The sequence below is a fragment of the Elgaria multicarinata genome, chromosome 6 (genome assembly GCF_023053635.1).
Source record: "Elgaria multicarinata webbii isolate HBS135686 ecotype San Diego chromosome 6, rElgMul1.1.pri, whole genome shotgun sequence".
Taxonomy (NCBI): domain Eukaryota; kingdom Metazoa; phylum Chordata; class Lepidosauria; order Squamata; family Anguidae; genus Elgaria; species Elgaria multicarinata.
In genome coordinates, this window is record NC_086176.1 from 83,105,724 (window position 1) to 83,118,102 (window position 12,379).

The window sequence follows — 12,379 nt, forward strand, 5'->3', positions numbered from 1 at the left end:
ATTATTGGAAACATGCATTTTAAAGAGATGCTAAACATGCTTCTAAATGTGTAATAAAACATGCTTTATCTCTTCCCCTAGGGTTTTTGTTCTTTTTCACTGTGAAAAATAACACTTCCCTCCAACTTGTGTGAGAGATGATAGAAACATGTAGCAAATCAATTTTCATTTCTTAGAACCAGGGAAGGAGGTCTTGTGCTAAAATCCAAAATAATCTTACTTGGAAGTTTCAGTGGACTTTAATTCCAACTAAGTGCCGTTAGTATCCTAGCCCTTGCTGTTAGGCTTTGACCACACACTCCACTATCTAAAAATGAAGTCCTTTTGTTCAAACATATTTACTGTTAACTCTTTTTCATTGGAGCAAGCACAGGAATGAGACAGCCTGGTCTGTTTCAGATGGTTCTTCGCTAAATCCCCACCTTATACTCAGTGCATTTTCATGCATATGTTACTCCATAGCCTGTAGCCATCAGAAGGTCACAGTATTGGGCATTTGAACATCTTGGCTCTTTGGCTGTGACAGGCGAAAGCGAGCATGAAGTCTATATTCTTGGGTCAGATCTGCACATATAATAACAATCTGCCCATATGCTGAGTATAAGTCTTGACCTGGAGTAGAGAATCATGTTAACGCCTGTGGATTTCAAAATTTCAGAAAGGCTAAAGGTGTATTTGTTTAGATGTCAGTCTACCTTCTCCACCACATGGAGCTAATTCTACTCTAGCTGACCAGAAAGTGCATGTGGTGCTGGAACGTTACCACTTTAGAACGTAGGTGAGAGATTATTGAAACTACCCTGTTCATAGATATGCAGGAGATAGGAGAGAATTACTGAAATGACCTACATTTCTCTCTGAGGAGTGGTATTTCTATAAATGGATTGTTTTTTTAACGCAAGTGTACAGTCAATTTTCTTACCTGCATTCTGAAGCACAGTCCCAAGGGGGCTGCACCACTTTCTCTCCTCTCTGTTAGGAACAAATAAAGCACTGGGGGGGGGGGGGACCATTATGAAACAAGTTTCAAAACAAGCTCCGGATGAACTAGTGGCTAAGGCAACTTCCATTTTTCTGATGACGATGGAAAGGTCTAACAAATACAACAGTAGTGTAGTACTAGCTGCTCCATATCCAGCATAGAAATGCAGGGATCAAGCTTTCTGTCCCTCAGCCAGCCCCTCGCTGGCTACTAAACAGTTTTGCTTGCTATTAACTAGGGATGTATGGATTTTGTTCAATCCAATCCATCTGTTTTGTGGATTATCAGGCATCTTTTGTTCCATCATGGACAGGAGTAGTAACTTTATTGCTTGGAGCTATAGACAACAATGTCCACTTGTTGATGGAATCTGAATCTGTTGATCTTTTTAGGGATGTATGACCATGTCATTTCTTAAGTGCGAACTTGCGCAAATCCCCAAAAGTAAACAAACCAGTCTGCAGAATCTACACGCTTCAATAAAAGTTGGTCTGCTACAGAATCCACAAGTTAAGAGTCACAGAAACCTGAACTCATTTGAATCTGTTGCAGATTTCTTCAACATCCCTACTAATAACATTGGTAGGCCAGCTCAAAAGGTTGTGGTTAAAGCATAATTAGAAGGAAACCTTCCTATACCCACCCAAGAACTGGCTAGGTACCTATATTAAAAAACAAAATCACTTGAGCTGCACCTTGCAGTGCCTTCCCTGGCACCAGCTGAATTAATTTATGGAGCATTTGTATCGCTGCAGTATTCCAAGTATCATTTTGTATGATTTAATACTTTCTGAAGATTTGTTATCCACTTAAAAAGTGTCGAAGTGTATAAAACGACATAAGGCGTCAGACAGAATGAGGTATGGTATTATACAACATCAAGAACTCCGTAATTCCTTCCCCCCCCCCAAATATACAACATCATGTTGCATTACATGAAATATTTACAAATAGGATAGATTTGGTTTTATAAACGTCTACAGACATCAGTCAAATATATAAAATGGAATTGTGTTAAAATCCTACCAAAGAAAGAAGGAATGTAGAACATAGACTGAGCAAAGTCTCAGAAAGCTTTCCTGAATCCAACTTTCAAGCCATGTAAGGTGCTTGATATTTGGCACCTACCTTCTTGGCCAAACATAGCCTAGAGAATTTCTTATCTCCCAAGCCATTTTGGATACGGAGTCCTGCTGGGATGATAAACCGACAGGATGGCAGAGGAGAAAGGCCGATCACAGTCTAGGCCAGGGCTTGGAGATTGCTAACAGTTCTATCTACACAGCCAGTACCTCATAAACATGTGCATGTCAGCAGGAAAAGCTCAGGTTTGGCTAGCAAGTGAAGAATGCACCATTACTTATAATTAGCCAATTTTCACTCTGAAATGGTAAGTAATGAGAGTCTTCCTATCCCCACCTCAAGATTGGAGAAAGGTATCGATTTAAAAATAAATAAATAAATCCAAGTCTTTATGATGTTGATCAGTGCTAAAACAAAGTCCAAATCTTTACATACGAAGTCTTGTTCCATAACTGCAATGCCATTATTCCTTGATGTTTTGAAGGAGAGTTAATAAATGCGACTCAATAACCTGTTGAACTGAAGTGGGAAAAGCACAGTGTTCAATTTTTATTTAATGCATATCCTGCCTTTTTGCCAAATAACGGCACTTAAAGAGGCTAACAGTAACATCTGAATTAAAAACAAAATCTTGGTTAAAATTAAAAACACAATTAAACTCTTGTGTAGCCAATCATATTTTGTAGCTGTAAATAGGAGGGGTTAAAAAGGGGGAGATTGCACAGAGAGTTTGTAATAATCTATATATACTACATCTCCATCAGTTCCCAACATTCCATTGGACTAAGCAAGAAGACACTATGAAGAAAAAGAACCAAGGTGGCAATATGAAGCTAGGAATAGGGTTAACTCGCAATGGCTGGGGTCAGCAGTCTTGGGAAGTAATTGAGCTCACCCCACCCCCCCCACCAATGGTATTCTTGAGTGAATTACTGCCATCCATTCCTATGAGGAAGAAATAAAGCACTGCACCAAAGGACATGGCTGTAGTGAGTCGAAGCATGTTCTGCAGCCACAGTTTACAGAGACTACAACACGGTGTATATGAAGCACACAAAACCTTCCAGGGTCTTTGAAAAGTCAAGCACTCTGGCTAGACACTGACCTACCCCCAGCCCTGTCATAATAACAGGTGTTTTGCTAGTCATACAAGTCAATTCCAGGGCTCCATCTCTTGGTCACACTAGTGACCAAGAAACAGATCATGGTCTCACCCTACGTGGGTAAGGGCAAACTCAGTTCTCAGTATCTCCCATCCCACCCTGCCATTCTACGAAACAAAGTAAGCAGGCAGCAATCTACAGCATGAAGGGAGAGGCAAAAATGTGTCTTTGACCCTAAACAGTGAAGTATTGGGGGGAGGGAGGCTTAGGCAGCAAGAACAGTAGAGGTACACGGTTGGACTACTGCAACCTTCTTCTCTCTGGCCTTCCTTCTTCTCACATCAGTCCGTTGGTTTCTGTTCACCACTCTGCCGCAAAGATCATCTTCTTGGCTCGCCGCTCCGACCATGTTACTCCGCTTCTGAAATCTCTTCATTGGCTTCCAATTCACTTCAGAATCCAATATAAACTTCTCCTGTTAACCTTCAAAGCTTTTCACGGTCTAGCTCCTTCCTATCTCTCCTCTCTCATCTCACACTATTGCCCCGCTCGTGCTCTTCGCTCCTCTGATGCCATGTTTCTCACTTGCCCAAGGGCCTCTACTTCCCTTGCTCGGCTTCGTCCATTCTCTTCTGCTGCCCCTTACGCCTGGAACGCTCTTTCAGAACATTTGAGAACTACAAGTTCAACCGCAGCTTTTAAAGCTCAACTAAAAACTTTTCTTTTTCCTAAAGCTTTTAAAACTTGATGTTGTGCAGACTTCTACTGTTACTTTCTACTGTTAGTTTTACCCTACCCTGTGCCTGCTTACCCTACCCTGTACCTGTTTGCATTCTCTTCCCCTCCTTATTGTTTTACTATGATTTTATTAGATTGTAAGCCTATGCGGCAGGGTCTTGCTATTTACTGTTTTACGCTGTACAGCACCATGTACACTGATGGTGCTATATAAATAAATAATAATAATAATAATACAGTGGCGAGTTATCTTCTTGTAGCTCTGTGTGCACTTTCACTACTGTAAATGGTGATAAACAAGGATAGTCCAGAAGCAACAGTAAAAACTCGGCTGCCCACTGATTTCTGCAGAACTTGCTTCTAAATAAATTGGCTCAGGATCATAGACAAAAACTATGACATTTTCATATATTTTACCCTGTTGTAAAGCTGCAATCTGATACAAAAAGAGAGCAACAATAATTGAACTAAGTTTTTAAGTGCTTGAATACTCACCGCTACGATGGCCCAGGGCTACAGCCAGATCCATGGAATTATACCCAGAATCTGTCTCTATAGTTGGGTCTGCACCGTGCTCTATTTAAAACATGACATTTAAGTGATTAATGTATTAACATACTGAATTTCGTACAGTTCAGATTGACTAATACCATCTTTAGAACACTTACCTAAGAGTATTTTGACACATTTCACATGGTTTCCATGTACAGCATAGAGCAAGGGTGTACCACCATTCTGAGGGTGGAAAACAAGGAAAATTTAAATCTCAGAATTCACATGTACAGTTTAATGATCCAAACAGGCTATACATGCACAAGGCCCCACAAATTGTGACTTTGTTTACTAGTCAAATGTATGATTGGTGGTCCAAAACCCACAAATCGGATTTGGGAGGGGGCACTCTGGAGGCTAGCAGGGAAGTCAGCTTCCATTGCTCCTTTCTGTGGGCGGCTACCTGGATCCAACCTATTATCGTTAAACAATTAACATTCTAAGTCTACAACCATTTACATCGTAATGTAGCTTTGTACTTCAGTTATATCTCAAGGCAAATATTCGCCAATTTCTCTTTCCTGATCCCTGTTTGGTTGCCTGCCAGGGTCATATTCCAGAGCATCATGATATACTTCTACTGTCAGGAGTTTAAAAATTGGCAGTTAAGGAGCAACTGAAAATTTAGGGCATGGCAGGAAAGCTCTAATCCCTAGAGAAAAGTACCTCATACCAAGGGATGAGAATCAAAAGTATCTCATGCTAATTCTAAACTCATTAATCTAGGCGAGAAACTACATCCAGTACTCCAGCCTTCCCCCCGGTGGCCACTCCCCCACTTCCACTCCTTTCCCCCCAACTACTGATCATTTTGCGGTTTCCTGGCTTGAAATGCTTCTCCTAAGGCTCAGCTGCCGGCAGTAAAAATACCACCCACTACTGGAACACAGTCCTGAGCACTTCTCCAAAATGGAATTCAGCCCTGGGGCAGAAAGAGGTTCAACAGCCTTGCTTTATGCCCTTAACGCTTTAAAAAAGAAGGCAGTCAGGAACAGGACCCCAGTAGACCATTACTAGGCCACTAGTACCTGGAGACAGCAGAAACTGTAGACACAGACCAGACACAACAAATATTCCCTTCTACAATTAGTTGGAGGTGAACACATAAGTCACTAGAAAGCTTTCTGGGTCATGTCAGTTCTCTGTCATGAGCAGCAAGATGCATGCAGGCATGGAGCAGGACAGAAGAGAGTCACCTTGTTTAAACCACTGACTTGCCATACTTCCTATCCAGCAACTAAAAAGTGTTTATTATGTAAAGAGGAACACTCCGAGGAGTGAGTTCACTCTTGATGGTTTGCTGGATTCATGTCAAACTCGTAATGTACAAGTGGATTAAGGCAGCAGCAACCCCAGGAAGAGACTTACCCAGTCATACTCGTTGACATCAACACCACAATCAAGCAGCATCTTGACGATATCTGTGTATCCTTTACTACAGGCCAATGACAGTGCACTCTCTCGTCCTTTCCCCAAGATCTGTGGGTCTGCACCCTAGCAGAAAAGGCAGTGGTGGTAAATGTGTGGTTACATCTTTTCTGAATAAAATTAGTCATGTGTGGAACAACCCAGAGTCCAACAAAAAATTGTCAAGATTCTCATCTCTGACCAGTGCAGACATCTTCTTTGAAAGCAGAAGAGGAGATTCCAAAAGATCCATGGATAATTTGTTCACCTCACCAACCTTCTACACGTTTTCTTCCCTTAAATATAGCCTAAACCAAGGAGCTGTTGCAGCATAAGGCTGCAATCCTACTTACCTAGGAGTAAGTCCCCTTGAACTCAATGAGACTTATTTCTGAGTAGACATGCAGAAATAAGTGCTGTAAAGTTATTTCTTCTTTTGTCCAGCCCTGGTAAATAGTTGTTCTCTTAATTCTTTATAAGAGCTTCCACGTTTTTGAAAAATAACCACCTCTCCTCGTTCACCATTCTTCTCCCCACTAGAACAGGAACACCCAATGTTGTTCTAATTGGGATGGGAGGCCATAAAATATAGCATCTAACTACTGGTTCATTCATGCTTTCTGAAAAGTTATGGGGACACAGTTGTAGTATCCATGAGGGAATCAGAACCTAGGATTTGTAAAGGGGGTCAGCTATTTAACTAGGCTCAGCCATGAGGTTGTTGCTATAAGTGGAAGAAATGGCTTCCTCAAGATGGGTTTTTTATTTATTTATTTATTACATTTTTATACCGCCCAATAGCCGAAGATCTCTGGGCGGTTCACAAAAATTAAAACCATGAAGGGGTAAACCACAGTAACATCCACAAGCAGGATCCTCAGTGACCAGATAAAACCACTTCGCGCACTATCACTGCTCTAGAATAGTCCAGTTTCTTCAGACTTTCTGTGTACATCGAGCATTGGTGCTTTTCCACTGAATCTCATTTGTAACATTAAGAAAAAAAGTAATGCCAAATCTAGGAGTTCAAATATGGAATTTAACTCAAGCAAAATAAGATAATACTATTACCGCGTATGTCAGCCTTATGCAGAGGGCTTTCAGAGGCCTATTAGTAAGAGTTTTTTGGGTTTAGAACTCAAATGTATGAAGTGGAACATATTTTTACTTACATTTTGAAGTAGAAATTCTACCACTGCTATCTGCCCGTGAGCTGCTGCCCACATCAGAGGAGTAAAGCCTTCTTCATCTGTATGGTTGATTACATTTTCTATTCAACAGAATGTATAGATCAGCTATCTTTCCACAGTTGTCTCCATATAATGCACGGATAAAATGATTATGCATTAGAATTAGTCTGTAAGAATTCTATATTGGCCTGACAACATGTAGAAAATATAATTTGAACATGCAAACAAACAGAAATGGAGCACTTGAATATTATTTATGCTTTATAATGGCTGGGGAAGGCTGGGAGTTGAAGGACTTTTTTAGGGTGTGTGTCTAAATATGCATCGGATTGCACCCTAAGGGGACAAGACTAACCTCTCCTACTGTTTGAAACATGTGATGTTGCATGATTCACCCACATCACAGGATAGCTTGGATAAGAGTTACAACCAGAGCATCATAGCCCTTAGCGGACAGGTTTGCTACCTCCTTTCTTTCCCCAAAGAAGAGTGACTAGAGAATACGAAGCCTCTGCTATTTCAGAATCTTCTGCTTCTGCAGTGCTGTGACATGATGATGCAGAACACGTTTTGACAAACTAGGGTGGGCAACCTATTACCCTCCAGATGTTTTGGGCCTCAACTGCCATCAGCCCCAGCTAACATGAACAATGACAGGGAACGTGGGAATTGTAGTCCAAAACATCTGGAGGGCGCCATGTTGCCTACTCCAGCTAGGCCAAAACATTTGGGGGCCACTTTCTTAGGAAACAAAATAGGATTGACAAACAAATGAAAGCTATGAATGTAAAAGGAACCTGCTGCAGCACGCAACCCAACCTGGCAGCTTATCATTTCTGCCCCAACCCTGCCCCCACCACAAGAAACAGAGACTATACCAAAAGCTCACCTTGCTCTATGCGTGTAGCCAAATACAACATTTCCCCCTGAGCTGCCAGCTGGTGAACAGACAGGGCTGGAGAAAAAAAATGCAGCAGAAAAAGGTATCAGCATCTCCTGTGGCACAATCCTGCCATGAACTGAAGACTACCATGCTTTCTGCATGTCGCCAAAGCATGGGTGGGCAACTCTTTTGGCCCTGGGGGCTGCAAGTGGGGCCAGGAGAAAGAGTTGCACACACTCTTTCCCCCACCCCATGTTTAATGGCACAAGGAAGGGGAGATTTAAACCTCCCTTCCCTGCCCACTCAGATCTAGAGATGAGATCCCACCTGTTGCCTCCCCGCCCTGAGATTGCTGTTTTGGGAAAGAATCTCAGTTGCCTGGAGATCACGCCAGGGTATGGGAGATGAAACATCCCCACCGAGATTGCTGATTGATGCCTGATCAGGTGGGATGCAGGGGGAAGTGGGTGTGGTTCTCCTGGGCCACAGAGAGCCAGTTGGGAACCTCAGGTTGCCCACATGTGCACTAGAATCCATCACAAAAATTTGAATCACACAGCTGGCATAGGCTGAGTGACTGTTATTACTTGTTCTATAACACTTTCTTGCACACAACTTACAACTCTGATCTCGTTTACAGACTATAGTCTGCATTTGCCAGCATTAGAATCTGGACCCTCAGTGTTGCTTGTGCTGGAATTATCACATTCAATTCTATGAGCTGCCTTTGGAGAAGAATTGGTTCACTGTCTTCTTAAACTCCACAGGCAACAACATATCACAGTTAAATGATATGTGGCATTTTCTGTCTTCTTACTACTGCATGCTAACATGCCTAGTCCATTTACAATTTGAAAAAGTTTTGTTTCCCATAATGACTAAGGCAATGTTTTCATTGAAGAGAACCATCTTGTTCCAAAACGATTAAGCAATTACTGTAATCTTTACCTGACTGACTGGTTTAAAGGGAACACAAAGACCAGCTTCTTGTAATATCCCAATAAAACTCCCAAAATGAAAACTTACATTTACCATTTTACAGAGAAACACTTACAGTTTACAAGCAAAGGTGTTGTAGAAACTTCATTTCCTCTGTGCTTGTTAGTTAAAGTGGTTGATTGTTTTATAGGTGAAAAATGCTTAGTAGTTGATGGAGTATAGACATGTCTTACTTGAATCCCAGGAGAAGGAGAAGTATGGATATTACACTCAGCTAAGTGAAAAACAAAGAAAAACAAATGGTAGCTGTCAGAAGAGCTAATGAAGAAAAGTCATATTTTAAAGACATTCTAAATATACTTTATTCTACCAAAACAATGGAGTGGCTTCATACATAATTTGGGAAGCATGGTCGCCAGTGAGAACTGGGTTTCTCTAGTGTGGATAAAATCAGCCAAAACTAAATGGGTGCTGATTTGCTCAAGCAGCCAACTGCATAGAGAGGTGCCTGCCTTGTTTGGATTCTTGCAGGAAATTACATTTCTAGGATGTGTAGCAGATCTTATTTCCACACAGCCATCCCAGTTCAGAGCTTCCACATCCACAAGTACTGAATGGAGGAACCTTTGTGAATCAAGCTGAACATGCACTTTGGAGCTCTTGTCTCTAAGAAATGGCAGGCTCAGTTAGCGTCAAAGTGAAAAACAAACTGAAGGGTCCTGATGTAATCTAAAATGATCCTTAGTACATTCACTTGGAAATGTTTTGCTGAATTTGAGTACACGTTTAGGATCAAAGTGTAAATTCTACATAAACAGCCTTATTCGGAACAGATTTACAGTAGGATTATTTGTTACAATGGAATTTACCTCCATGGTGACCATCTGCCACAGTTTGAATATTCATTAAGCAATGGTGGCCTACAGCAATAATTTGAACCGGCCCATCAGTTCAGTTAAGATGGAACGCCAAGCCACGGTTTGCCTAAACCTTTTACTAACTTTTAAGAACATTCTATAAATAAGGAAAATGAGAGATGTTCATATGTGCCTATGGATTCCTTTGTCACAATAGTATTATTCCTAAGAGAAAGATAACTTTAAAATGCTGACCTTTAAATAATACAGATGCCACTTCAAGATCAGAGTTCACTTGATCTTGAATGTTTTTGCTGTCTTCTTCATTCAAAGACTTAACAAACCGAGAACACACATTCATATCAAACCTATTGGGCAAAATGAATTTCATTCCCATGGCAACACTCTGAGTTGGTCCTTCCTCAACACTAGAATCGAGGTGGTGCTCCACTTTAATATCTGGCATGTGAGACAGGCTATAACTGCCAGCACAGTCTTCCACAATTAACTGGGCATCAACATCTAGATTTGTTGACGATTCCATTATTTGAGTCCTTTATGTAAAGTATTTCCTTATGGTTTTTACTTCCAGTGTGCGTATTTTACAAATCTCAATGGCTGAGGTCTATGACAATCTGCAGATGAAACAAAGTATTAATACATTAGCGCATAATGCCACAAACTCATGAAAATACAAAAGAAGTAATTTTTAAAAAGGTCATCATTCTGAACAGTAGCAATTATTTATTCTGATCAGTACAAAATATTCCTTACCCAAAACAGTGACTCAAGTTTGTATAACGAATGCAATCCTCTAGACAGTTAGGTTACTTTGAATCATACTGACTTCAAAGCAACTTAGGGGGCAATCCTACACGCCCCAGGCTCTGGTTTCCAGGCTCTGACCTCGGAGCCCAGAAACCATGCTTCCAACGCCCTCCTCCTCATAGTCAGCACAGTTCTGACCACATCTCTGCACTCAAATGGTGCACGGAGATGGGAAAATGGGGCATTCTTGGGGGCGGTCACATAACATTTTCTATGGTTGCCCCAGTCTCCTCCCCTCCCCTTCTGAAGCACTGCTGCTAGACTGGCAAAATCACCCATCTAGCAGAAATGCAGGATGGCTGGAGAGCCCTGCATTGGATATCTGGCAGCCTCCGAGTTTGGAAGCTGCCATCTGTCTTCATAGGATTGCACCCTAACCTGTACAGAGCCTTACAACTTTTTGTCTTGTATCAAGAAAGTCTACTGAAGTAATTTCCCCCCCCCTACCGTTACAGCTTTATCATTTTTTTTGTTATTCATTTTAGTGTGATTATGGATGGTCCTAGTATTTGACTGAAAAACAAAAATGAATGCTTTAAATGTTATGATCCACAAGGTCAGTTCTGCCTGTATTAATAGAATTTGATGCAGCACATGATTTGCATGCAGAAATTCAATCCCTGGCAACTCCTGTTAAAAGAATCAGATAGCAAGTGCTGGAAAAGACCTCTGCCCAAGACTCTAGAGAGCTGCTCTTAATTTGAGTAGACAATATTGGGCAATATGAACAAAGAGTCTGACCTGTCATAAGACACCATCCTGTGTTTCTTTCTTATAGAGAGCATAGAGTAATGTATTTTAAAATTATCATTATTAATTTATATTCTCCAAAGAGCTTAGAGCAGCTCAGTCAGCCCCCTTTTTCTATCATTGAAAGTGATGAAAAAGTGAGCCAGTCATGCAGGGCTTAGGGCACAATTCTATGCATGTTTAGATGGAATGCTGGCAGCTGTATGACCTTTTCCCCCTATCTAAATATGCATAGGATTGCACCCTTAGTCAGCTTATGGAACTGGCTGCCACAAGATGTGGTGATGGCCATCATCTTGGACAGCTTTAAAACGGGGATTAGACAAATTCATGGGAGACAAGGCCATCAACAGCTACTAGTCCTGATGGCTATATATTACCTCCAGTAACAGAGGCAGTGTGCATAGCCATTGCTGGGGAACAACAGCAAAGGAGACTGTTGCCCTCATGACCTTCTTGTGAGCTTCCCCTTGAGTCATCTGGTTGGACAGTGTGGAAAACAAGATGCCTTTGGCCTGATCCAACAGAGCATTTCCTATATTTTTATTAGTTATTCATTCATTACTTTATTTAATACATGTCTATATCACATAACAAAAGAAGCGATCAAAGCAGTGTACAATACAAAAATGCTGACAACACACAATAAAATAAGAAAATGTCCACTTCATATAAACACATCTAAAGAGTAGCCAGCAATATATTCAATCAACAAAAATCAAGCTGTCTTCAGACATGTGGCAAAGCCGGGATTTGAACACGGGCCTTTCCGGCCCAAGCCTGGCAGTCCAATCAGTCCGCCGCAGCACGTAGGCTGCCGTTTAGCCGCCGCCGCCGCCGCCGCTCCCACCTACCGACTTCTTCCGCCGCTCCGCACCAGTTATTCCCGCAGCCTCGTGCAGCTCCTCGCTGACACCGCTAACAGCGACGTTGTTGTTATTACTCTTGTACTTCATGACGCCACTTCCGGTTATGGCACAAGGGAGACCCGGAATGGAAAAGCGGGCTGGAGGAGTACGTCGCCTCAGAAAGGTGAGACCAGTACTTTACGTCACCACAAAAGCACC

General features: G+C 41.6%; 1 protein-coding gene across 1 annotated transcript; it reads right to left on the minus strand.

Annotated features, from left to right (window-relative positions):
* Nucleotides 1-220: 220 nt before the first annotated feature.
* ANKRA2 (ankyrin repeat family A member 2) lies at nt 221-12,292 on the minus strand. Its single transcript, XM_063127923.1, has 9 exons — nt 12,167-12,292; nt 9,990-10,369; nt 8,993-9,151; nt 7,945-8,010; nt 7,038-7,135; nt 5,827-5,952; nt 4,575-4,641; nt 4,402-4,482; nt 221-2,584 (listed from the first exon to the last, which is right to left on the minus strand). Exons 2-9 carry the CDS (start codon nt 10,276-10,278, stop codon nt 2,529-2,531), a joined length of 942 nt encoding a protein of 313 aa, XP_062983993.1. The 5' UTR covers nt 10,279-10,369; nt 12,167-12,292; the 3' UTR covers nt 221-2,528.
* Between the last annotated feature and the right edge of the window lie 87 nt (nt 12,293-12,379).

Bases quoted from the DNA above. Each gene is read 5' to 3' on its own strand.
- ANKRA2 (XM_063127923.1), bottom strand. From the start codon at position 10,278: ATGGAATCGTCAACAAATCTAGATGTTGATGCCCAGTTAATTGTGGAA. The intron at 8,011-8,992 runs GTAAGTGTTTCT...TTTTTTCTCCAG, and splicing joins AACACCTTTGCTTGTAAACT to CCCTGTCTGTTCACCAGCTG. The intron at 5,953-7,037 runs GTAAGTAAAAAT...CTTTTCTGCTAG, and splicing joins TAGAATTTCTACTTCAAAAT to GGTGCAGACCCACAGATCTT.